At 43.5% G+C, this 27,978-nt stretch overlaps 1 protein-coding gene across 1 annotated transcript in view; it reads left to right on the top strand.

Annotated features, from left to right (window-relative positions):
• The first annotated feature begins 748 nt into the window (after positions 1-748).
• Positions 749-27,978, top strand: part of SPATS1 (spermatogenesis associated serine rich 1) — a 32,320-nt gene continuing 5,090 nt past the window's right edge. The window contains 6 exon segments of the mRNA XM_048842205.2: positions 749-1,034; positions 1,924-2,080; positions 2,166-2,281; positions 10,791-10,952; positions 14,607-14,727; positions 17,245-17,307. Of these exon segments, the coding sequence (XP_048698162.2) occupies positions 749-1,034; positions 1,924-2,080; positions 2,166-2,281; positions 10,791-10,952; positions 14,607-14,727; positions 17,245-17,307 (905 nt within the window).

Raw genomic sequence — 27,978 nt, 5'->3', positions numbered from 1 at the left:
TCTAAAACTGACCTACTTCTTCCAGGAATCCTTCCCAATCTGTTCTCCTCTCCAGTAATCCCCCATATCCTCTAATATAAGACCATGTCCGATCTTTTGTAATTTGTAAGTGTTTGGGGCATGGGACGTGTCAATCTATGTTTGTACAGGAATCTGCAAATCTACAACAATATAAGTGAACAACAACAGTACTTATTAACTATTAAATGAAATCAGGTGGATTCTTCTGGGTTTCAAATTAATAACAGTATCCCGAACTCTGCTGCCTTCCAGAGTTTAATTAGCCCAGGTTATGGTTGTTATTGAGTTAACCTTGTATGGTCCTTTTAATAGTAACCTGAAATGTGCTCTCCATCCTTTCACCCCTCTGCTCTGATTGGCTACTGCCCTCAGAATTTCCCAACTCCTCACACCAAACCCAGACATGTCAGTTTCTTACTCCTCAGTTCCTTCTGTAACCCTGGCCCCCACCTTCTCAGTATCAGCCCCTGTCCTCGTCCATTGGCGAAGGCTCAAGCAAAGATACTGCTTGCCAGGGAAGGGGCAGATCAGGCAGTAGGGTTAAGTCATTCATTCATAAACTCATGACACTACATGGCACCTAGCATACCATGTGGGTCCCAGCCTCTTCCTGGGGGCAGGGTGGTAGGCAACGTGAACAGGCTCTGTCTCTGAGCCTGCAAATCCACCACCGCTGCGAGATTCCACAATAAACTGGTGTGTGGGGTAGGCATGAGGGAGAAGACTCATGAGATCACCCCCTTATTTCAGAGAGTTTGGTATCTCCCGTTTCCTGGACACCCAAGAGACAACACAATAAGCTGTTTCAGATGTCATAATTAGCACTGAGTCTCCGCCCCCACTCCTCCCGCACATTGGTCTCTGGAGACCCCAAGACCCCAGAGTGACCTGGGTGTCACAGAGATGTGGTGGGAGCACCACACCCTCTGGGAATAGCACGCGGCTCACCGCAGGCGAGGGAGGTACCATGGAGAACCCAGAGGGCAGCTCTGTGTCACAAGGTGATGAGGATGGTAATGTTTAGGGAAGTAGGGAAAAAGGGGTATTTGGTTTTGTCCTGTAGGGCAAAATCACATCACAGTGGGGTAGCCCCAGGATTATTATTTTATGTATCCTTTTTATTGGTGGTAGCATCCAAAGGCCCCATCCAGGATCTAGACCGCATTGTCCTGGACACTGTACAAAGCACACATGGTCCCTGCTCTGAGCAGCTCACAATTAATTTAAGAGAATGGAAGAACTGATGGGTTCTGAACTCAGGGTCTCCTTTACTAAACCAGTGGTTTCATGGTCTGCAGATTATGTCTAAGGGGTCTGCAAAAGACAACTGAAAATAAAGTTTCAGATCCCAGAAAAGGCATATTTCCACGTGGGGGCATTCTCTTACTTTGCCACTAGGTTGGTGGCAGGATGTTGCAACATCAGAAATGGGATTTGATTCCCCTGCCTTGCGTAAACTTGGTATTGTTTTCAATCCAGGAAAGCACACAGGATAAACTTTTTAGAAACCAGACCTCGCAGCTGTCTAGGGGCTATAATTCTAGTTGCAATTACAGGTCTTGTTAAGAAGGAATTCAGAGGATGAAATCTTGATGAAAGAAAATACTCAAGGCTGCAGATATATTCTTGGGGTGGTAGAAGGTATTTTGGTGTATGTGAACAGCAAAAGCTTCCAGGGTCAGCTAGAAAATAATAGATTAACTATTAGGAAAAAATTAAAGACAGTGGGTCTGATTCTCCTCTCATTTACTGTAGTTTTACCCTGCTGTAATCCCATTGACAAAGTCAGAGGAAAATCAGGCCAATTTTACTATGCAAACTCTACTGCCAAACAGGAAGTGAGTTTTGGAATTGTTGCAGCCTCTCTAAAAGTAGTGGTTAGAGATCAGATACGTATTACAGGGTCTCAAGTCAGCAACCCTGCCCACCTTCCTGAACTCAGTGGCCATGCAATGAAATTCAATGGACTTAATGAACGTCGCCACGCAGCCCATGACAGTGCAAGTCAAGACAGTCTCATCCAACCTTCTATCCACTCTACAGAGCCTTCTTGTTCTATGTGCAAAATTAGCAGATCTTAATCATAATTGCTCCAGTGACTACTAGGAAATAGCTGATCTCTCATCTCTTTTATTTTTGATTAGCCAGGACCTTGACCTGAAGTCCAGGCTTCCCTTGTCATCTTTCTCTCAATGCGCTAATGCTCCACTACCTGAAATTAAATCAGCAACTGAAGCTCATCAGTTTATTACACCTCCTGGTAAGATCAGATTTCAGCAATCTCCCACACTTGAGTAAATTGTAAAGAATAACAGAAAAAGATAATTTACTTGCAGGGCAGAATGTATCTCAGCTCTGTTCAGGTGTTATTTCATACACAGGCAGAGCCTACTGCTGATCTCACACCAGTTTTACCAGTCTGCATATAGTCAAAAATGAACTCATCTTCCTTCCAAACTCTTGGCTCTTCGTCCCTGACAGTACCACCATCTTCCCATCACTCAGGCCTGTAACCTGGGTGTCATTTGTGGTGTTGCGTTCTCTGGACTTCAGGCTGTATCCAAATCATGTCACATTTTCCTTAAATGATTCAGCTTTTCTCTCTGCCTTAACCTGCCAAAGCGCTGCCCACACTGCTCATCAGCTCATGCCTTGTCTACTGCAACCTCCTCTTTTGGGCGTAAGTACTGCAACCTTGTACCACTTAGCCAACATCATCTTCCTAACTCATTGCTTCAATCACGTCGCTCTCTCCTTTGAGTGCTTCCACTGACTCCCCCATTTGCACCACATGAGAAACAAACTCTGGTTCTTCCCTTGCCAGTTATGATGAATTATTATTGATTGTACAGACAAGGAAGAAAACATGAGATAGGATTTTCAAAAGCACTTAAGAGACTTAGGAAAAAGGCAAAGCTCCTAAATCATGTAGGCTCATTTGAAAATCCCACTCAAATCCCTGAATCCAGAAAGTTGAGGCCAAAATCTGGATGGCTAAAAATAGATATCTAGCAGGTCAAAATGAGGGATAGGAAGGAAAGGAGACAGCGGTAGAATAAGGTGCAGGAATCGAGCATCCTTGTAGCAAGGTCCAATGATTCATTTTGTTTCTGTGATAATCTTATTTGTAAGTTACATATTTCAGGAGAGGGGTTTGTTTATTTTTGGTTGGTATAATCAGATGCAAGACAGTGAGCAAATTATAGTGACACAGGAGTGCTATTATACTTAACGTTGTGTCACAGCTTCTGTTTAAAGGTTCATAGACTGTTAGGGTTGGAAGAGACCTCAGGAGGTCATCTAGTCCAACCCCCTGCTCAAAGCAGGACCAACCCCAACTAAATCATCCCAGCCAAGGCTTTGTCAAACTAGGCCTTAAAAACCCCTAAGGATGGAGATTCCACCACCTCCCTAGGTAACCCAGTCCAGTGCTTCACCACCCTCCTAGTGAAATAGTTTTTCCTAATATCCAACCTAGACCTCCCTAACTGCAACTTGAGACCATTCCTCCTTGTTCTGTCATCTGCCACCACTGAACAGCCAAGCTCCATCCTCTTTGGAACCCACCTTAAGGTAGTTCAAGGCTGCTATCAAATCCCCCCTCACTGTAATCCCCTAGGTCCTTGTCTGCAGAACTGCTGCTTAGCCATTCGGTCCCCAGCCTGTAGCAGTGCATGGCAGTGCAGGACTCTGCACTTGTCCTTATTGAACCTCATCAGATTTCTTTTGGCCCAATCCTCCAATTTGTCTAGGTCACTATGGACCCTATCCCTACCCTCCAGCATATCTACCTCTCCCCCCAGCTTAGTGTTATCCGCGAACTGGCTGAGGTGCAATCCATCCCATCCCAGCACTCCTCTTGATACCAGCTGCCAATTAGACATTGAGCCGTTGATCACTACCCGTTGAGCCCGACGATCTAGCTAGCTTTCTATCCACCTTATAGTCCATATAGTCCATCCAATCCATACTTTTTTAACTTGCTGGCAAGAATACTGTGGGAGACCATGTCAAAAGCTTTGCTAAAGTCAAGATATATCATGTACACCACTTTCCCCATATCCACAGAGCCAGTTATCTCATCATAGAAGGCAATCAGGTTAGTCAGGCTGACAGGCTGGCAATCAGGTTGACAATTCAAAGTCCCCTAAAATCGACACACTTACTGGATTCCTTTGAAAATTGGTGTGCCTTAGGAGGGTGCAGAGTAGGGTTAGTGACCCAAATTTGGGATAAAAAATATAGTTATTTTTCAAAAAGTCTCTAGGATGTTTTGTGACATTGCACTCCATATGCTTTATGGAAGTATGCTTATGAATATGACATAACTGGAATATGCTTTACGCTAAATACTCTTGTATGGTGTCATTAAAAGCTTGTAATATACTAAGTGTGTTCATCCTACTTGTTTGCATGTATTATTTCTATATCTGGAGTTAGGAGAATAAGCTATAAACTTGTAACACGATGTAAACATATTAAGTGGAGGCCATTAAGAGTGCTCCAGAAACAATCAGCTGTAAATGGCCCTAGTTACTTGAAAGCCTTCCTGTGTACATGTGGGCCAGCCCATGGGGAATGGAGACTAGGGGTCTTACAAAAGATTCCCGCCTTCTGCCCAAGCCATAAAAAGGGGTGGAGCAGGACAAAAGGGGCTGCCAGTCATGAGAAAACCCCTGTTTACCACCTGAGATGTCTGCTGGATCTAACAAAGAATGTACCAGGGGAAAGGATTGGGCCCAGACTAGGAAGGAGACTAGTCTGTGAAAGAAGCTTATTGGAACATCTTTGAGGATGAGCTATTACCTGTAATCAGTTTCTTAATGATTTAGGTTTAGACTTGTGTGTTTTGTTTTATTTTTCTTTGTGACTTACGTTGTTCTGGCTGTTATTACTTGAAACCACTTAAATCCTACTTTTTATACTTAATAAAATCACTTTTGTTTATTAATAAACCCAGAGTAAGTGGTTAATACCTGGGGGAGCAAACAGCTGTGCATGTCTCTCTATCCGTGATATAGAGGGTGAACAATTCATGAATTTACCCTGTATAAGCTTTATACAGAGTAAAACGGATTTAATTTGTGTTTGGATCCCATTGGGAGCTGGGTGTCTGGGTGCTGGAGACAGGTAACCTGCTGATCTGTTTTGTTTGTGTTTTATTTTTGCTCAGAGCTAGAGATGCTTCCATTGCTTTGAAATCTAGTTTGCCTCATAGGGGTGTGGGGTAGCATGAGTGACCCAGATTTGGGTTACACACCTGGCCAAAAAAGCTGGTTTCCTTCTGCTGCCCTGTATTGTTAAACTGAGAGGTACTAATGATTGAAGGAATCACAAACCGCATTGAGATCAATGGCTGTGAATTCACCCTTCAATTAACAAAACTAAGGATAAGTTAATGACAAGACCCCACCTAAAACCAAAAAAGATTTGGCCTGGGTGGCTGGAGGTTGCAACAATTTGTGAATCATAGTTGGCAATTGTATACTGGGGGGAATGTAAACAAAATATTTGGGGAAAATGTTAGACATGTGAATGCTTCCATGGATGGGAGGAGTATTAGCGGGTGAAGTAGGGGGAGAGGGTTTGGGGCTGTGGCAAGGAAAGGGGGCTTATAGGAAGGGGGATTAATGGGGATGGGTTGTAGGGGTGAGGAGAAAGGTTGGGGGCTCAGGTGAGGGTGCTAAGGGTAGTGGAGGGGTGGAATACTGGGAAGGGAGGCGTGGGGATAAGTGGCAGGGGACTGGGGAAGAATAGGGGTAAGGGTAACCGCCCCACATGCTCCCTTCCTGTGTGTGCCCATATCTGGGGGGCTCTTACATTTCTATGGGTGTCTGAGTCCCTTCCCTACCCCACTCATCTGAGCCAGGATATGGGGGTCCTTAGCCCACTGCGGGTGTCTCTGTTATAATAGAACATGTTTTTATTTTGTGGAGTGGTTTACTGTGAACACAGAATCATAGACTTTAAGGTCAGACTAGACCATTACAATCATCTAGTCTGACCTCCTGCACAATGCAGGCCACAGAATCTCACCCCACCCCCTCCTGTAATAAACCCCTGACCTATGTCTGACCTATTGAAGTACTCAAATCGTGGTTTAAAGACTTCAAGGTGCAGAGAATCCTCCAGCAAGTGACCCGTGCCCCACGCTGCAAAGGAAGGCGAAAACCCCCCAGGGCCTCTGCCAATCTGCCCTGGAGGAAAATTCTTTCCCGACCCCCAAATATGGCGATCAGCTAAACCCTTAGCATGTGGGCAAGACTAACTAGCCAGACATCCAGGAAAGAACTCTCTGTAGTCACTCAGATCCCACCCTATCTAGCGTCCTACCACAGGCCATTGGGCATATTTACCGCTAATAGTCAAAGATCAATTAATTGCCAAAATTAGGCTATCCCATCATACCATCCCCTCCATAAATGTATCAAGCTTAGTCTTGAAGCCAGATATGTCTTTTGCCTCCACTGCTCCCCTTGGAAGGCTGTTCCAGAACTTCACTCCTCTGATGGTTAGAAACCTTCACCTAATTTCAAGTCTAAACTTCCTGATGGCCAGTTTATATCCATTTGTTCTTGTGTCCACATTGGTACTGAGCTTAAATAATTCCTCTCCTTCTCTGTTATTTATCCCTCTTATATATTTAGAGAGAGCAATCATATCTTCCCTCAGTCTTCTTTTGGTCAGCAGAGTAGGCAGCAGTTGGTCTAACCAAAATTTTGTTATATCAGGTGGGAGTGGGGGGGATCTTTTTTTTCCTCTTTGTCCTTTAATAGTATTAGATGGAATCCTCTGAGTGAGAGTGAATGGGTTGTAAAGGAGGTGAAGAGCTTGTACATTTCAGCAATGATGAGGTAGGCAGTGTAAAGGTACATGTGTTAATGGGACGTAATGGAGCATTGCTGAAAGAGGGCAGAGTTAAGGTTGCATGGGCAACCTTTACTGTGAATTTCCTGGTTTCAGACGTTAGAATTTTGCTTAACTCAATATTCTACCAGGGACGACATACCACCAAGCAACCTTAACTCTGCATTAATGTGTTTTTTTTGCCACTGAATAGCACGAAAGTGCCTGAAAGCTAACTGAAAGAAGGGAGCTTTGAGGAGGAGTTTGAAGAAAGTGAGAGACATTTCAAGACACAGGAGAGGAAAGCAGAGGATTCATCATGGGATTATGAGATTAGTTGTTTACGCTGCTAGTCTGAACAGTGGCAGAGCTGAAAGTCAGATGGGAATGACTGCTTAAGCCATTTAATATTTGGTGAATTGCTATAATAGCTCATGAAGCTAACTTTAAGAGGCTAACATGTAAAGTCAGTTCATATTTATCCAGATCCCTCTTAATATTAACCTTCCATTCTCTGAAATTGGGTTGGGAGAACAGTGATGCATAATTTACATGGAAACATGGTAACTGCTGTATGAGATCAGATCTGTGGTCAGCATTGTCCCTAAACCAAATGGTGCCCCAGACAAGGAGTGTCTTCAGCTCCCCCGTCACTCCTCCATTTGTTAAACTGTTGAATACCTTATTTCTTTATTGTATTGGTAGCCCATTTCAGGACTTTGATACACAATTTGCATGAATGATGTATCCCTGTCACATAAAATGATAAATTTGCATGCTAGAATCTGTAAATCTGTATTTATTCATGCCATATATGAGCAAATAAAAAAAATCATTTCCTCTAGGCTTATAGAAAGTTTTTAATTTTAAGAATATCTGAAATGTATTAAGATCAAGAAATGAACTGTGCACCTACGTTGGGTGGACCAGTATTAAATAGCGTTACAATAGGTACAGCATTATAATGTTAACTCTAGTCCTTTAGTTCAGAAGGTCGCTTTACTTGCCTTTGCCCTCGCGAACTGAAGCACAGCATCAGAGAGATGCAAAGACTTTTCAAGCAATAAAATAGCAAGTGATGTCAATCTCTCATCAGCCATTGTCAATTCAAGACACGTTTTAATGAGCCCGAGCTTCAAAAAGCTGTGCTCACCACTCGCAACTGTGGCCGGCAGCATGATCAGAATCCTCAAAGCTACCCACACATTAGGAAAAGTGTCCTTCAGCTCTGCCTCATGAATGAATTGGAGAACTTGGAGTGGAGAGTACTTCTTGTGTGGCAAAATGGACACTCGAGCAGTGTCAATGAGCGAGTAAAAAAACTCCCCCTTGAATTTTCCTTCTGAGCTTCCCATCACCTCATCTCCGCTTTCATAACCAAACGGTCTCTTCTTCCAATTAATTTGAGTTTCCTTAAAGACAGGCTCAACTCCTAAGTTTTCCACCATTTTTTTGGCAACAGTGTTGGCATCTTCAAATCCATTGTCTCTGTAGGCCACAACAAAATCAAGGCAGCTTTGCATCAAAGTAACAGCAGTCGCGATGTCCATTGATTGACTGTGTAATGCCTTACCTACAAAGTTACTTGGAACAGGATATCGTGCCAATTGAGATTAGAAATCTGAAGTCAGTTATCTGGTTTGCCAGGCTTTGTGCCTAGTGTTGGCTTCTGGCCTCGGCTTTACTTGACTGCACCAGTAAACTTTAGTCACTTGGTACCTCACTGGCCTTACACAGTCAATGCGGCTCTCCCAGCAAGTGTCCCTTAGTGGCTTCAAGGTCACATTTGTAACATTGTCCGTGATGATCTTCCACCTGATATTGATGCTGAAAACAGAACATATATCCTTTGCAGTACTCCAAGGAGAGATACTGAATCTAAAGAAGATGATGCTGCATCTGACACAACCAGGTTGTGGGAATGGCAATCACGAGGCACGAAGAAAGCTCTTGGATTCAGCACAAGGATCCTTGCCTGGATGCCACTGTTTCTTCCTTTCATGTTCACACTGTTGTCGTAGCCTTGGCCACGGCAGTCCTGAAGCTTTATTTTATTCTCATTCAAAGCGTTCATAAACAGTTCTGTTAGGCCTTATCCAGTAGTGTCGTCCACAGACTAGAAGCAGATAAAGTGTTCCGTTACTTTACAGCCATCCTCATCGTCAAAAAATCTTATTATAAATTACATCTTTTCACTGTGACTAATTTCGGGAGTGCAGTCCATTATTACAGCATAGTACTTCGCTTTGCCAAGCTGCATCAATGCATTAGCAAGCATCTTCCTTGCCGTCAGATCAATCAATTTGTTTTGAATTGTTTTGCTGCAGCAATGGTCGATAGCTTCTTTACAAGCTACTCAACATACATACTCATGCATGACATTTTCGTATTTCCCAAGGAGCTCTACCAAACCGAGGAAATTACTGTTATGTTGAGTGAACAACTTATCTGACGAACCCCGGAAAGCCGAATTAGTCTTTGAAATGAAGAGGGTAATTGAGATCAGACACTTGAGCACATTCCTCCAGTGCTGGGTTTCTACATTAATAATGCACTTGTTTTCTGCATCTTTGCTTTTATTCAGCTTGAGCCTGGACTTGACCTCCATCCATTTGGAGGCCATGAAGTAGTTGGGTGACTTTTCATGTTGCTTGAGGGCATCAGCCAAGTAATGCCAGTCATTGTACCTGGAAAGAGCAAGCAACGATTTGGCATTCTTGTCAAATATTTTGCAACAAGAACAGAACACTTTGTCAGTTGATTTTGAGTAAACTAGTCAATGCCGATTCATTTTCTTACCATTCTCAAGCATTCTTTCGTAGTGTTACTTTGAGAAGTATCGCTTATGTTCATTTATTGGAAATTTCATCTCCTTGATTTTGCCTGTCCCATTCAAAATTGTACGATCAATATCAGCAGAGTTTAGGAAACAGTATTTCTTTTATATAGTTGTAAAGATAGGGGTTCGATAGATATCTCTGGCATCTCATTAAATATGTCCATTATTAGTTGCTACTTACACTCTTCAAGTCTTAAAACACACGTCCACTTTCATAATTACACAATAAAACAAAGTTCACAATATCGCAATTGGGCTCTCACTTCACTTCAGTCTGTTCTTATATCTCACTGACTGACTGGCGATGCCCCACCCCTTATATACTCGCAAGAGCATGGCTGACAACATTCTAGGATGTTTGAGGAAAATGTAATTCTCAGAAAGTCTGGAAGGTTCCATGAGATTCTACAAAAGTCCAGAACATTCTAGGAGATTAGTGAAAAATGAATCCACATATGGAGTACCTGAAACATTTTACTTCAAAACATTCTATTTCCCTTTTTGTCGCTAACAACAAAAACAGCACCCCGAGCCTGGCACCTCCCAAGCCTTGTACCCCAGGTAGTCACCTGGGTTGCCTGCCTCTAAATTTGGCACTTTCTGTGGTCCACCTAATCCAGAGTCTGACAGTGGCCAGCAGCAGATGCTCCAAAGGAAGGTTTAAAATCTCAATAATGCACAATTGTGCAATTAGATGCATATTGGGAAATGTCTTCTTAAGCGTAGACAGTTATTATTTTGTTTGTAACCTTAGACATTATATGTGTTGATATCCCTTACACATTTTATCATAACTATTATTATTGATCTATATATTACAGCAATGCCTAGGGACCAACCAAGATCACGGCCCCATTGTGCGAAGCACTGTATAAAGACAGAATAGTAGAGAGCCCCGCCCTGAGGAGTTTACACTCTAAATACACAGAATAGACAAAGACATACAGGCAGAGCAATCAATGTAACTAGCTACTGTAACTGTGCATGTTGTTCATATTATTAAAGGGAATAGCTAACAAAATAATTCAATAAATAAGCAATGTTTAAGGTGGACTATTCCCTAAGTGTTTCACATTTCTTCCAGAAAACAAGAGGGACCCAGACTTAGAATGGACTTTTTATCCAAGGTCTGGTCTTCACACATATCATATTGGGAAGCGATGCATCTTCAATGGTCTCTTCCTCCGAAACAAAACCTCTGCATCAGAAAGGATGTTAGAAATGTGTCTGGGAAGAAAAAAACATGGTACGATCTCTAAAACTATTGCTAACTCTAGAACATCCTAACAGACTTTGGGGCAACATTCATGCATTGCACTAGAAGCCTGGAAACTCAGGTTCAATACACAACCTATGTTGGTTTGTTGGGGCATGATAAGTGGATGTTTAAGAACATAGATGAGCATCATTATCAAGATTGGAATGATGAGAGAAATTAAGTAACCAGTAACTGAGAAACAAGAACTATATGGCTGAAACAGCAGGATTCAGATAGACTAGCTAATGTCCGTTTCCCCAGGACATACAATGCGATGTTCAAGCAGGCCAATATTTAAAAATCTTTCAGAGGTGCTCAGCAGCTATGATTGTGAGTACTCAGAGTCTTTGCAAACCTGACCATGTACCTGTCTAAATGTGGATTGGGATGCAATGCTGTAGACATTCAAGTTAAGATTTTCAAAAGTGACTAGTAATTTGGGGTGCCCCAATGTTGTGATTTGCAGAGGGCAGGCAGAGAGCATTTTCTGAAGAAAAATCAGTCTCCTTTAAGGTGTTTTGGGCTGGGCACTCACAAATGGAGGAACCACAAATTGTTAGTCACTTTTGAAAATCTTGGGCCATATCTTAAAACAGGGGTGGGCAAACTTTTTGGCCTGAGTGCCATATTGGCGTTGTGAAACTCTATGGAAGGCCGGGTAGGGAAGGCCGTGCCTCTCCAAATGGCCTGGCCCTCACCCCCTCCCACTTCCCACCCTCTGACTGCCTCCCTCAGAACCCCTAACCCATCCACCCCCCCCGCTCCTTGTCCCCTGACTACCCGCTCCCAAGACCCCCTGACCCTAACCACCCCCCTGGGATCTCACCCCCTATCCAACCCCCCCTGCTGCCTGTCCCCTGACTTCCTCAATCCCTATCCACACCCCTGACCCCTGACAGGACCCCCGGGACTCCCATGCCTATCCAACCCCCCCTGTTCCCCATCCCTGACTGCCCCCTGGAACTCCCTGCCCCTTATCCAACCCCCCCCGGCTGCCTGCCCCCTTATCATGCCGCTCAGAGCGGCAGGAGCTTGCAGCCCCACCGCCTGGCCAGAGCCAGCCACGTTGCCCACCTTGTACATTTCAGCAATGATGAGTCAGCAATGATGAAAGTCAGATGGGAGCGGCAGGCCAGAGCGCTGGCGGTGTGCCGAGGCTGCGGGGGAGGGGGAATAGTGGGGGAGGGGCAGGAGGCTAGCCTCCCCGGCGGGGAGCTCAGGGGCCAGGCAGGATGGTCCCATGCGCCGGATGTGGCCCAGGGACCGTAGTTTGCCCACCTCTGTCTTAAAATCATGATCAAACCCTCTAGCTTTCCTTTTCTCAAGTTCAGTTCCTGAATCTTACCAGAAAATACTGTATGTATACATAGAGAGCGAGAGAGTGAGAGCACCAATCTATTGTCTGGATTGATATGTACTGCATCATTTTTGAGAATTAACTCCCTCCCCCAAGTTTAGATCAGTTTATACAGTATATAGATGCATTTTTACCTTCTTCGTCTATTTGATTAAAATCAACAGTAGCTAAAGATTTAGAAATCCATGCATTGTTATTTGTTAAGAGTGAATCATATAGAAATTTACGGAAAGACACTGTTGACTTTAGCCAATGTGTATGTTTCATAGTCAGCCCATAGAAGTGTTATATATCCAAATGACTCAGATCAGGAATTAGTGATGCTGTATATTTTACATAATTAAATGTGACAATATCATTTGACACGGACAATTAAGCTTATATTTGTGAACAGTAGTGGAACTAACAGTATAGACATTGTACCATTTTGAAATCTGTTTTCAGTGAGGGTACTAACATAACAAGATAGCCTAAAATCTTGGAGCACTGTTCTTTAGCCAACCCAATTGTTGATGAGTCAACCAGTCATTATGTCTGAGCATCCTGTTTCTAATCTGCCCATGTCTTAAAAAGATTAATTACAAAGGCTGGAACTAAATTAAAGGTACAGTTTCAACTGCATTTTAGTTCTATTCCTTCTCAGGAAATACCATTTATAGCCACAGATAAGTTTTGCTTGGAAGACACTAAGGAGCTATGGGACAATTCCTGAGCTTCTTACTTATTCTTTATGGAAGTAAAGCTCCCACTGAAGTCAATGACGGTTTGTCTGAGTATGGACACCAAGACTGGTCCTCATAAGAACAAGGGAAGATCTAAGCTGCCACTAATCTCAGTCTGGTTTTTTTTCCTGCCACTATAACAGGGAGGTTCTCTTCAGCTGCAACTCTGAGCAAGTTGCTAGAAGAATAGTAATGCTTTGTATAACACCAGTGGTCCGAGAATCTCAGAGTACTTTATAGACATTAATTAATTGCCACAATATACCTATGATATAGGCAAGCATTATTAGATAGCCAATGGAAGCACAACGCACTTATGGGCCAGTTCCTTGGCTAGGGTAACACAGCATAGATCCACTGAAGTCACTGGAGCTATGTTGATTTACCCCAGCTGAGGATCTGGCCCATCATGACACAACAGCAGCAAGTCAATGGCATAGTCAGGAATAGAATTTAAACGCCGGCGTAACTCCACTGAATGGTGCCTATTGAAATCAATGGAGCTATGCTGGCATAAAACTGGAGCAATGTAGTGGTGAATCAAACCCCTGGAGTTCTGATTCCCAATCCGCTGCTCTAGCTACTGTATGCCCTGCATTCCTGTGTGAAAGAATTTGTGAAGCACTACCTTGATTAAGAGATGAGCTGCAGTCAGTGGTGAATGAAGGCCATAGAGTTGCCTAGAAGATATTATGTACAAGGTTGCACAACTTCCATAATCATTATCTTTAAAAGATATGCTGCACCTCTCACTCTGATCTCATATTTTTGAACTTCTCCAAAATTCAATGGTTAGGAAACTGAAATATACTCACATTTGTGGAAGTGGTCCGTCCACAGTAGGATTGAGACACACGAATGCACCATAGAAGCTTGCACTTCCACTGTTTATCTCTTGGGTTTTCAGTCCAGCATCTTTCACAAATACTAAGGGACAATTCTGCCCCTGCCTTATCCAGCATCCTTGCCCAAGGTGTTGAGACATGTACAGACCAGGCTGAGTAGCCTTCGGAAACATCTGCTGTTCCCTGTGACTATAAAGGTGATAGTGTTGGACACAGACTCAGGAGGCCTGGGTTCTGTTCCAGACTCTACACCTGCCCTGGTGGGTGACCTTAGCCAAATCACTTCAACTCTGTGCCCCAATTACCCCATCTGTAAAATGGGGATGATGATGATGCTTATCTCTTCTGTAAAGCATGGTTAGAGTTATGGTTAAACACTGATTTATACAGCAAGGTATTAATTATTATTAAGTACTTCATAATAAATCCTGATTCTGATCTAAATTATAGATGGGCGTCTTGTATCCCTGCTAAGGGTACAACAGGAGAATGGCAGAAAATTATATTGCAAAACTTTCAGGGACCATCTTTTTTTTGGGTCAATTTAGAGCAAAAGTCAATTAGGGATCCCAGCAAATGAAGTCAGTGGGAGATTTTTGTATATATAAAAAATAAACACCACAAGCTATTAAGTCAATGTAATTTAGCTCTCATACATTTTCTGTTAAGGAAGGAATTCCTTATTTTTTTATAATTTTTTTTGTTACAATGGAGATAGAAATCGATCACAGAAATGGCATTGCAATGGTAACCCCCTGTGACAACAACTACAGCTGTCCAGAACACAGCAGAAACTTTCACAAATTTGGATCAACAAGGCCTGTGGTGAACTTTGGGTGGTAAGTTTGTAATCTGGATGTTACCTCTTATTTGATAAAATTAAATTATTATGCACCATTCCTGAGTATAGAACTGTCATGTGGGATACTTATTTAATTAAGCCCACAGGCACCATAGATTATATATAATGGTGGAAAATTATGAAAATCAAGGGCCAAGAGACAGCTTAAAGGGGCCTCAGTTTCAGAGAACAGATGCTCCACAGTTTCTGAACATCATGATCCTTTCAAGTGTCTCAAGTTGGGCATCCAAAATCACCAGCCATTTTTGAATATTTCAATTCTCCTCTCAAATCAGTGAAAACCAGGAGTCGTGTCACTGTAATCAATGGAGTGACATGAGATTCAGGCCCAATAGCAATGTGCCCATTTCTCTTCTCATTCAAGCAGTTCTTTTCACACAGTTCAGTTCCTCCCAGTCTGCACAGACATGCACTATTCAGTATGACAAAACTGTGGCCAACTTATGTGCAAACTTGGCTGATGAAATGAAATAAATATAAGATGGCAGCTTTCCAAAATAAAATGCAAACCAGTTTGAATGTAGTTGCAACACAGGTTGATGACACATTGCTTCATAAATACTGTGGTGACAAGTAGATTAACAACGCATCTTCTAGAGGTAGTATTACACGTTTTAAAAGCTATTCACAGAAAGTATGGTTTGCCTTTTTTGTGTTCCTTCTAGTAAGTATCGCTTCTGAGAAAAATACTTCATCCTATTGTATGCTATGGCTATTATGAAATTTCCAGGCCAGTCTATAAGCTACAATCTGAACATGAAAGTTCAGACAGATGGGACCAAAGGTGTGCAAAAAGTGTGTAAGGGAGACATATTCATGTAAGGGAGTCATACGAAAAGAAAGGAGTGTCAATCACAGGTTGTAAAGTTGAGACAGATGCAAAAGCCAGACACAAGAGTTGAAAGGTCAGAATGATGTGACAGATGGCGTAGGATTGTTGCACAGCCCAGCTTGCAGAAGCCAGTAAGAATGCAGCTTAGTAACAAGGTGGACATTTCATGGATGGATGAGGTAGAGTTGGCAGTCATTGGTATATAAGTGATGTCTGGAGTTGATCCTAGTAATGAGACATCCTAGAAGAAAAAGCTAAATATGGTGGGCATTCTTATAAACTGGCCACTGAGCCTAAATAATTCCTTAGAAATCTGTACAGCTTTTACCTTTCAGTTTGCAATGCTTTAGGTATTCCATAAGGAAGTTTAGATAAATCTGCAGCTACTGAAGTAACTGCAGCCATTTATCAAGGTCAGTAGTGGCAAGGTTTTAAGGGTGACCCAGCTTGACAAGATGAGGTTCTATAGAAAGACCCTTCAGCCTTTTCCTAATGGAGGCAGTGAGAGAAAGATGCAAAGTCTCTGTCAGAGATAAAAATGGTGTGGTTAGGGAGTTAGGGTGGAATTCAGGACAGGAGAGTACTGGAGACATCAACTTCCTGAACCAGCTCAAGAGATACAGAGAGAAAACGCTGGTACGTTGAGATCACGTAGGGTCACAGGTAGGGCTTAAATTATCATATACCATTTTCTAGAGTAGTCCTTGCTCCCGCAGTTTGGGACTCCAGGCTTCAGCTGCGGGGTGGGAGGGTCTTAGGGCTTTAGCCCTGCAGGGCACACTGGGTGTCGGGGCTTCACCCCATCAGGTGTGTCCAGGCTCAGGGCTTCAGCCCAGGGGGGTGCACTAGGGCTCGGGGCTTCTGTCCAGGAGGAGGCTCTGGGGCTCACCCCACGGGTTTGAAAATATTTACTGGAGCTCCGCTTTGGATAGTGTCTGCTGAATTTAAGCCCTGGTCACAGGCAAAAAGTCGAGAATTAGCCATCTGGAGGGCAGCGGGCTTACTCCTGTAAAAGCCAGACTGAGTGTTCTCAAGGAGGTTGTGATGGAAAAAGTGCTAAAATGTCAGAGAAGACCCCCTTTACTGAAACTTTGCTGAAGAAAGGGTGGTGGGTTACAGGTTATAGATAATGGTAAGGAAAGTTCATATTAGGTTGTGTTTTCTATAGAAGTGGGGCTGTTTTGAATGTGGCAGGGAAATGGACTTTTGGAGGGGGGCTCGAGGCATTAGCTAAAATGTGTCCAAAGAAGAAGTATGGTTGGTTGCTGACAAAATAAGGGTGTCAATGGAACGATTCAAGTGTTTAAAATAATGCTCATACTTAAATACTTTGCTGAATTTGAGTGAAAGCGTAGTAGAGAGCATCCAATAGAGAGATCAAAGGTGAATTGTCTAGTGAAAGGCACTTATGATAGAATGTGGAAAAACATCCCTGTGGACCCACTGTAATGTGGAGTATGCGATCTGAAAAAAAAATGTGGATTGCACCATTGACATGTGATTTGAAGCTGCTTAAAAAATTCTATAGCAGAGTGCATTTGGAATGGGGTGTATTTCTTGGAAAGGAAATACCAGCAAATACATTTTATTGAAAGCAAGCCAGCTACTGACATGCCTCTACAGGAAGCCATGGCAGTTTTACAGCTCTATTTTCTTTTACAGTGCAACATACAAAAGGAAAGCAGATACATTTATCCCTCTCCAGCGCTTGTCACGGACTCCTTGGTAAGTATCTGCATTGGAGCACAGGGAACAGCCAGAATATATGGGACTGATTCAGACCACACTCACACCAGTACAAAATCAGGAGAAACTCAGTCAAAATCCATGGATTTAACTGGTGTAAAGTAAGAGGAAAATCAGGTCCTTCGTCTCCTGTTTGGAAAAGTCCTGTTGAGCTTAATAGAAATACAATTAATAGGGTTCTATAGAAATTAAATAGGGTTCCTAAAGTGTGCACTCCAAAACCCAGAGAATGTAGCAGCTGAGACTCTTTCTACAGACCTGTTTAACTAAGGGATAGAAGTCTTCACCTACAGAATTGTTCATGTTGGTTCAACAAATCTATACAAAAAGAAAAGGAGTACTTGTGGCACCTTAGAGACTAACCAATTTATTTGAGCATGAGCTTTCGTGAGCTACAGCTCACTTCATCGGATGCATACCGTGGAAACTGCAGCAGACTTTATATATACACAGAGAATATGAAATAATACCTCCTCCCACCCCACTGTCCTGCTGGTAATAGCTTATCTAAAGTGACTAACAAATTTATTAGAGCATAAGCTTTCGTGGGCTACAGCCCACTTCATCGGATGCATAGAATGAAATATATAGTAAGAAGATTATATATATATATATATATATATATATATATATATATACAGATAAATTGGAAGTTGCCAAACTGTGAGAGGCTAATTAGTTAAGATGAGCTATTATCAGCAGGAGAAAAAATCTTTTGTAGTGATAATCAAGATGGCCCGTTTAGACAGTTGACAAGAAGCTGTGAGGATACTTAACTTAGGGAAATAGATTCAATATGTGTAATGACCCAGCCACTCCCAGTCTCTATTCAAACCCAAGTTAATGGCATCTAGTTTGCATATTAATTCAAACTCAGCAGTTTCTCCTTGGAGTCTGTTTTTGAAGCTTTTCTGTTGCAAAATTGTCACCCCTAAATCTTTTACTGAGTGGCCAGAGAGGTTGAAGTGTTCTCCTACCAGTTTTTGAATGTTATGATTCCTGATGTCAGATTTGTGTCCATTTATTCTTTTGCGTAGAGACTGTCCGGTTTGGCCAATGTACATGGCAGAGGGGCATTGCTGGCACATGATGGAATATATCACATTGGTAGATGTGTAGGTGAACAAGCCCCTGATGGTGTGGTTAATGTGATTAGGCCCTATGATGGTGTCCCCTGAATAGATATGTGGACACAGTTGGCAACGGGCTTTGTTGGAAGGATAGGTTCGTGGATTAGTGTTTTTGTTGTGTGGTGTGTGGTTGCTGGAGAGCATTTGCTTCAGGTTGTGGGGGCTGTCTGTAAGCAAGGACTGGCCTGTCTCCCAAGATCTGTGAGAATGATGGGTCATCCTTCAGGATAGGTTGTAGATCCTTGATGATGCGTTGGAGAGGTTTTAGTTGGCGGCTGAAGGTGATGGCTAGTGGCATTATGTTATTTTCTTTGTTGTGTCTGTCCTGTAGCAGGTAACTTCTGGGTACTCTTCTGGCTCTGTCAGTCTGTTTCTTCACTTCAGCAGGTGGGTATTGTAGTTCTAAGAACGCTTGATAGAGATCTTGTAGGTGTTTGTCTCTGTCTGAGGGATTGGAGCAAATGCGGTTGTATTGTAGAGCTTGGCTGTAGACAATGGATCGTGTGGTGTGGTCTGGATGAAAGCTGGAGGCATGTAGGTAGGCATAGCGGTCAGTAGGTTTCCGGTATAGGGTGGTGTTTATGTGACCATCGCTTATTAGCACCATAGTGTCCAGGAAATGGATCTCTTGTGTGGACTGGTCCAGGCTGAGGTTGATCGTGGGATGGAAATTATTGAAATCATGGTAGAATTCCTCAAGGGCTTCTTTTCCATGGGTCCAGATGATAAAGATGTCATCAATGTAGTGCAAGTAGAGTAGGGGCATTAGGGGACGAGAGCTGAGGAAGCGTTGTTCAAAGTCAACCATAAAAATGTTGGCATACTGTGAGGCCATGCAGGTATCCATAGCATACAGAGGATCTCATGTTGCTAGAGCCTGATTCAACACTTACTTGAGTCAACAGGAATCTTTCCACTGAGCTCACTGGGGGCCCTACACTCTAAAGCTGTTCCATAAGGGAATTTTCAGCTATTTACAGGCCTCTCAATATTGACACCCATTCTGATATATGTCTGCTGGACTGTGGCTGCCAACTATAGTAAAATCAATTAGGATAATGTTGATACAGTCTCTCTTTTTAATGGCTTCCAAGACAGGTGACATAACGAGAGTGAATTCTCCTTTAATTTTTTTTAAAAATACATATTTCAATGAATGTTTGTTGAAGTACTTATTTAGAATGAAGGGTAAAGCTTTGTATCTCAACTGGATTTCTTTTTTTTACTGACCAAACATACAGTCGAATTGACCATATTCTACTGTCCGAATGATGTTTAGAAGGATACTTACTGAAAATTGTGCATAGTATATCCAGGGAACCTCATTTACTTCACACTTTGAAATATTATTGATTTAGAAATTAAGTCAATTGTTTTGGGAAGTGAAGATCCTTAATTATCTGCAGTCAGAACCCAGTAGCAGGTTGACACAATGATAAGGCCAGAATCTGATCTCTGCCTCGTCCATAAGCTTAACTGTGAACAATACCCGCCCCCCCTTTAATTCATCTTTCTAAATGAAATTATATCCAGGCATAAACTGGTCAATGCTGCTATAAGCTGTGGCTTATAACTCAGTCTGCCAAGGCCCAGTTGAGAGATGCTGTGAGCTTCATACTTTATTTCGGATGTAAATCATTTTCAACAAGGAAAAAAACTGAGGGAACTCCAGATCTGGGTGCCACATACATAACTCAGAGAGAGATCAGTGACATGTCTCAAAACAAGGACATTTGAGAGGTATTGTCCATGAACAGACACACCAGGAAAAGAAAATGGCTGCCTGCTGTGAGTTTCTGGTAGGGTGACCAGATAGCAAGTGTAAAAAAATTGGGACGGGGCTGTGGGGGGCCTATATAAGAAAAAGCACCCAAAATCGGGACTGTGCCTATAAAATCGGGACAACTGGTCACCCTAGTTTCTGGGGAGAAGCAGCAAACTGTTAAAGAAGAAACTATCCCTTCCCTCTCAGGAGTCCTGAATTCCCTTCCACCTTATGCTTCCACTTTATGCTCGTTGTTCCCTTTGCCTTCTTTGATTCTTTCACAGACACCTGTTTTGTGCTGTTAGTGAGCTCACTTTGGCAGACCTTTGGTAACACAGGCCCCAAATCCCTTGGCAGTTATCAAGGCCTCTGAATTACAGAGTAGTAGGGATGCTTGTAAAAATATCTTTTGCTTTCATAAATATTGTGTTTTACAATCACAACCGCTCAGATTGCACATATTTCCATGCCTTCTAGTGGTTGTATTTACTCAGCATATCAAGGAAAAGATTTTGTACACACACCAGCAGGACTTGAAACTGGTACATCTCTGCAATTAAACAACAGCTACCGCCATTGATCATGGAAAGTATGTCTACACGGGAACACTTAGGAAAATTAATCTGAATTAATTTTTAAAGTGGATTAGTTAAAGTGCATTAAACTCCTATGTGGATGCACTCATTCTGAATTAAAGTGGCCTTAATTTGATTTAGCTAAATCCACTTTAATTCTTAGAGCATCCACAAAGGTGCTTAATGTCGTTTAACTAACCTACTTTAAATTCATATCTGCAGTTATCATGCATCCGATGAAGTGAGCTGTAGCTCACGAAAGCTTATGCTAACATAAATTGGTTAGTCTCTAAGGTGCCACTAGTACTCCTTTTCTTTTTGCGAATACAGACTACCACTATTCTGAAATCAGTTAATTTGGATTAATTTTCCTGAGTGTCCTATATAGATAAATCCTTAGGTTCATACAGAAGAGACCACATTTCATTAATTCATAGTAATATTTCTGATTTGGGTTCTGGAATTCACTCCACCATAGATCTTTCCAAGTCTGATTTTTCTATTGTCCGGTCTATTTACATTGTAAATGCTTTAGGGCAAGGACAGTGTCTTAGTAGATGTTTGCACAGCACCTAGCATGACTGTGCCCAGATCTCAGCTGAGGCTGTATGCACAAAACTCATCTCTTTACTCAAGCATTTGAAGGAGGTGGGTTTAATGTGGGGATTATCATGATGCGTGTCACCACTGTAGGGGCAATCTACTACAGGAACTCTTCACTTAAAGTCATCCCGGTTAACGTTGTTTCGTTGCTGATCAATTAGGGAACATGCTCATTTAAAGTTGTGCAATGCTTCCTTCTGACGTCGTTTGGCAGCCGCCTGCTTTGTCCACTACTTGCAGGAAGAGCATCCCATTGCAGCTAGCTGGTGGGGGCTTGGAACCAGGGTATACTGGCAGCCTCCCGCTCCCTTAAATTCCCTGTGCAGCAGCTGCCCACAGGCTATCAATTGCTAGCAGTTCAGCTGTCCCCTCCCCCCACTGCCGTGTGCTGCTCCTGCCCTCTGCCTTGGAGCTGCTCTCCGAGACTCCTGCTTGCTGTGTGTGTGTGGGGGGGGGGGCAGAGAAGAGGGGGGCTAATGTCAGGGTGTCCCCCTGCTCTATGGAAGATAGGGTAAGCGGGGTGCAGGAGCGGGGGGGACGACACACGGACAAAGGGAGCTGCTGCCCTTGAGGGCTCATAGAATCATAGAATCATAGAATATCAGGGTTGGAAGGGACCTCAGGAGGTCATCTAGTCGAACCCCCTGCTCAAAAGCAGGACCAATCCCCAATTAAATCATCCCAGCCAGGGCTTTGTCAAGCCTGGCCTTAAAAACTTCTAAGGAAGGAGATTCCACCACCTCCCTAGGCAATGCATTCCAGTGTTTCACCACCCTCCTAGTGAAAAAGTTTTTCCTAATATCCAACCTAAACCTCCCCCACTGCAACTTGAGACCATTACTTCTCGTTCTGTCATCTGCTACCACTGAGAATAGTCTAGAACCATCCTCTCTGGAACCACCTCTCAGGTAGTTGAAAGCAGCTATCAAATCCCCCCTCATTCTTCTCTTCTGCAGACTAAAGAATCCCAGTTCCCTCAGCCTCTCCTCATAACTCATGTGTTCCAGACCCCTAATCATTTTTGTTGCCCTTCGCTGGACTCTTTCGAATTTATCCACATCCTTCTTGTAGTGTGGGGCCCAAAACTGGACACAGTACTCCAGATGAGGCCTCACCAATGTCGAATAGAGGGGGACGATCACGTCCCTCGATCTGCTCGCTATGCCCCTACTTATACATCCCAAAATGCCATTGGCCTTCTTGGCAACAAGGGCACACTGCTGACTCATATCCAGCTTCTCGTCCACTGTCACCCCTAGGTCCTTTTCTGCAGAACTGCTGCCTAGCCATTCGGTCCCTAGTTTGTAGCTGTGCATTGGGTTCTTCCGTCCTAAGTGCAGGACCCTGCACTTATTCTTATTGAACCTCATCAGATTTCTTTTGGCCCAATCCTCCAATTTGTCCAGGTCCCTCTGTATCCTATCCCTGCCCTCCAGCGTATCTACCACTCCTCCCAGTTTAGTATCATCCGCAAATTTGCTGAGAGTGCAATCCACACCATCCTCCAGATCATTTATGAAGATATTGAACAAAACCGGCCTCAGGACTGACCCCTGGGGCACTCCACTTGACACCGGCTGCCAACTAGACATGGAGCCAATTGCTAGTTCATCATTTAGCAGTAAGGCATTCCCTGGGAAATATCCCACCCTCTAACTCCTCCACCTCAACCAAGCTTCACAATCATCATCACTGTGTACCAGCATTAAATTGTTTGTTTAAAACTTATACTGTGTGTGTGTATATATATATATAGTCTTTTGTCTGGTGAAAAAAAATTCCCTGGAACCTAACCCCCTCATTTACATTAAATCTTATGGGGAAATTGGATTCACTTAACATTGTTTCACTTAAAGTCGCATTTTTCAGGAACATAATTACAACGTTAAGTGAGGAGTTCCTGTATTCAGCCAGGGCATTGTAGATTTTATAATGTAAGTGTAACCCTTCTGCCCATCAGAGTTGGCAGCAACAAGGGCCAGGTTCAGTATCTAGGGGATCCATTCCAGTAACACAATGCAAACCAGCTCGAGCCCCCACCCAGTGACCTGGGACAAATATATACCACCCCCGCTGGGCGCCTCCAAGAGGCAATACTTCCCCTCTTGCAAGCACCTAGTCTGAGTGTAGCAAAAAGCCTTTTAATAACAGAAACAATGTGGCATTATGTTGGGGAAACACCACCAACAGGATTCATAACACAACCCATGAGCAAAAAACCCACCCCAAGCAAATTGGGGCATGCCCTTTCCTTTTGGTTCTTGAGTCCAGCAACCCCAAATCACCCAAATTCCCAAAAGTCCAATGACCCAAAAGTCTCTGTCCCTAGTCAGGGCAGCCCCAGAGTTCAAAAGTTTATCTGCAGAGCTTTACCTCCCAACCTGGGTGGAGATGGGGGTGGGGGTAAAAGGCACCTTACATGATCTGAAGCTGACCGCCCCACAGCTCCATAGGCCTTCGCTCTGCTCCGCTCCACCAGCCATCCCACGAACTGCTTTGCTCAGCTCCGCTCCACGGCCCACAAGCAGCTCCTGCCGTCCCACGAACTGCTCCGCGTCCCACCAGCAGCTCCCGCCATCCTATGAACTGCTCCACCAGCCTGTCCACAAGGCACTCCAGCCGTCCCGCAAACTGCTCCACAATATATCTTCAGGCTCCCCTACTACTTAACACGACGCTCAGTGATTTCAGCTCTTAGTCAGTTCAGCTCTTTGGTGAATTCAGCTTGTAGTAGGGGAGCCTCAGTGCTGGTGCACCATTAGCCCAAAGTGAGCTCAGCAGCCTGTATCTAGACTCCTCATGAAATCAAAATTAGCACTGATATTCCACAGTGGAGAGAGGAAGAAGTGCAATTAGCATGTAAAGCCCTCACCAAGGGGCCCATGCCACCAAGTATTAATACTTGTCCCCAACATCTCTCAATTCACAGAGTTTTGGAACCCATGACCCTTGCCTAGCGAGTGCTACTTAGTTGATGGTGAGTCCCTCCATCATAACAAAAGGCCAAGTACAGTTCCAAGCACAGTTCCCATAATCAGGGTAATAACAATTTATTCTTCCTGCCCCAATAACAGAGACACTGAGGATCCCACAGCAGCCAAAGTGACCATTTGGGCAGCTATGGCCTCATTCTAGGCGGGGTGGGTGTGCCTATGCAAATGAGCTCGGCCCCTGAAGTTCTTTTCCACAACTTGCCACACCTCACCACCAGATGTCAGGGTGGAGCTCTTCCTGACACTGCTTACATCAGAGTACTGTTTGTTTGAAATATTTCAAACAATGCAGGAACAGAATTACATGGTCTTTGATCTAGTCCCAGTTCAAAGAGATCTAGATCAAAATGCATTAACAAAGTGTTAATGCACGTCAGCAGGGTCCACATGGACAGTTAGTCCGGGGCAGGCTAATGCAGAGTTGATTCACACCCCATCTTATTGCAAACTAAATGCTCTGTAGACATGCCCTTAGAGAGTGTAGAGTGGCATAGCAGCAGAAAGAGGGAAGTTACTATGTAATCCTTTCCTACTGTTTTTCCTTTGAGGGCTATGGCAGGGAATCAGGCATGTGAACTGTGTAGCTTTATCTCCCCCATGTGGTGATTAGAGCCCCTAGCAGCAAAACTGACTGGGTTTAGAACAGCCTGTGTTTAAGAAAGGCTGATCTGAAACTTATGTTAAAATATGGATTTGTGTTTTTCGGTAATAAGATAGTTACACAATAAAATTCAGAATTATAGTCTGGTTTGCACAGGTGAAATGAGAGGCTCCAGAGAATAATGGAAACATGCCACTGAGATAGAAAGGACCAAAGCGTGCTCTGAGTTACAACAGTGAAAATCCAGAATAACTATCAATTTCTAGTGAGGTGCTCTGGATTTGTGTTGCTGTAACTGAGAGCAGGATTTGTTCCATATGTCCTGATTCACTTCTCACTTAGACCACTTTAAATCGGGATTAACTCCAGTGATGTTACACTGGTGTAAATGAGAAGAGTCAGGCCCGCCCTAGGACCGTAGGCCTCGATCCAGCAAAGCACATTAGCGTGTGTGTAATTTCAAGTACATCCCAAGTTCTACTCACATCCATAGACATTCAAATGGGTAAAGTTACACGTATGCTTAAGGGAGTGGAGCAGGGCCATATTATTTAGCTACACTGGGAGTGAGTGTGGATTCTGTGGGGCTCTGAGCAGCAGGAATCCTGAGAGGTTCAGTGTTCACAATAGCTAGGTAGAGGGGCAGCTGGTGCCAACCAATACCCTGACACTTAACTTGTCTGTTCAATGGGTCTCTGTACGTGATATACGCTGACAAGCCTTGGACCCTGATCCTGCAAACACCTGGACATGAATAACTCTCCATGCAAGTCAGTGTGACTATTACATGAATGCAGTAACTCTCATTCCTAAGAGATCTCAAGATTTGGCCCTTAGATTCAGAGCAGTGACCATATCTTCCTATGTGCAGCTCCCAGCACATTCTGGTCATTACTATAAAAACAACAATTAATTGGCACCATTGTAGCCAGATCTGAGCAGAGAGGTCAGGGACTATTAGTCCATCAGCTCCAAAGTGCCCTCTCATTCCTGCAGGAAGTTCCTTGAGGTTGTGAGAAACTTGTGCTACTGCCGGTACTGAGTCTGGTTATGAGTAAATAGGGATCCTTATTCTCCAGGCTTGTCGTGCCAGAACCCTTTCCAAACACTAAATGTACATCAATTTAAAAATCAAATTAAATATTAAAATATTTGGGCAAAAAAGTAGTTTAAAGAACAGATCACAGTTAAATCTAATGTTTATTTGAACCATCTGCTCTTGAGAGCTCATTCGGGGCTGTCCTTACCAAGAGGTGAACTCAGGCGGCTGCCTCAGGTGCCAGACTGTGCGGGGGCGTCACTAGGACCTAGAGTCTAGAAAATTGTGTCTGCTGCAGGGGCATATGTATTCCCTCTGCTCTGGATGCACAGAGATGGTGGAGTGCCGTGCTGGAGGAAGGAAGGCACAAGAGACATATCAGGCAGGCAGGAGAAAAGGTGAGAGGGAATAACAGAAAGCAGCAGGAGCTGTAGGGAGAGAGAAGAGGAGGAGCCTCTTATATACCTCTCCAGCACCCCCAGGAGCTTGGACTGATTAACGCCAGCTTCTCAGGGAGCTTCCTGTTTCCTGCTGCTTCCCTGAACCCATTTGAGGAGAACAGGCAGTCAACTGAAATAGTACGAGCCAGTTAGGCCCTTAAGACACTGATATCTTCCCTCACTCAGGCCCTGCTACCAGCCTGTTTATTTGTCCCCTTCAATTGAGTGTTGAGAGCCACTCTAGCTGGCACAGAACAGCAGTCATGAGTGAAAGAAGAAAACGCCCCCCCGTGGCAGCATTCAGAAAAAAGAAAGAAAGCAAAGGAAGCTTTTCTATCTAAGCAGGAAGGAGCTCTCCTGAGATACATAGACACAAATGTTCACAGTGAGCCTTCCACCCCCAGTGAGGATGTGAGTGGTGAGGAGATGCCTGATCGTCCAGTTAGTCAGAGTGCAGGTGACCTGGCAGCTACTGCAGCATCCATATCTCCATCTCAAATGGATGTAACCATGCACATTCCTGAAGAAAAGTGTAGATCAGCAAAGAGTGTGGTGGAGGCACAAGAAACAGGTGCTGCTGAGTTTAGTTCCTTAAGTCTAGATGATCCAGGACTGTGGACCCACTTGAGCAGTAGCCTGAGGGACTTCCTTGTACTGCATGGGCCACAGCAAGTGAAAAACTTCATGTTCCCCAAAGACAATGAAAATAGAAGTTTCCATCCAACACATTACTGGCGTGAAATCCCCCATGGTGACAAAGTGGAGAGGCCATGGCTTATGTACTTAAAAAATCAGAATACTGCACACTGGTTTTGTTGCAAACGCTTCCAGTCTAATGTTCCAGCCACATTGGGTTCTACAGGAACAAAGGACTGGAAAAATCTGGCTAGAAATCTGGCATGCCATGAGAAGGCAGCAAATCACCAGAAAGCATTCCATAGGTGGAAAGAGCTTGAGATGAGACTAAGGTTAAAGGCCACCACAGATGATCAGCATCAAGAGAAGATTGCATCAATCTCTTTACTGGCAAAATGTTCTGAAAAGGATCATTGCCATTGTGAGAATGCTTGCTACCCAAAACCTAGCACTGCATGGCACTTCAGATCAGCTGTATGTGCCAAACAATGGAAACTTCCTTCAAATTGTGGAGCTGATGGCTGAGCTTGATGCTGTACTCCAGGAGCATCTAAGAAGAGTCACCACCCAAGAAATGTACACACACCACTACCTTGGAAAAACAATTCAAAATGAGATCATACAGTTACTGGCAACAAAAGTCAAACAGAAGATTGTGGCAGATCTGAAGTCAGCAAGATATTCCGCTGTTATTCTGGACTGCACACCTGACATCAGCCATACAGAACAAATGACTTTAATGGTGAGTTTTGTAACAACAACAGAACTGACTGAAAATGTCCCTGCAATGGTGACTGTCAGAGAGCATTTTCTATAATTTATTGACATTGATACTACAGGAGCTGGTATGACAAATGCGCTTCTTAAA

Source organism: Caretta caretta, chromosome 3 (genome assembly GCF_965140235.1).
Source record: "Caretta caretta isolate rCarCar2 chromosome 3, rCarCar1.hap1, whole genome shotgun sequence".
In the NCBI taxonomy this organism is placed as follows: Eukaryota; Metazoa; Chordata; order Testudines; family Cheloniidae; genus Caretta; species Caretta caretta.
The sequence above is the reverse complement of the archived record's forward strand: the minus strand, read 5'-3'. Positions and strand labels throughout refer to the sequence as shown.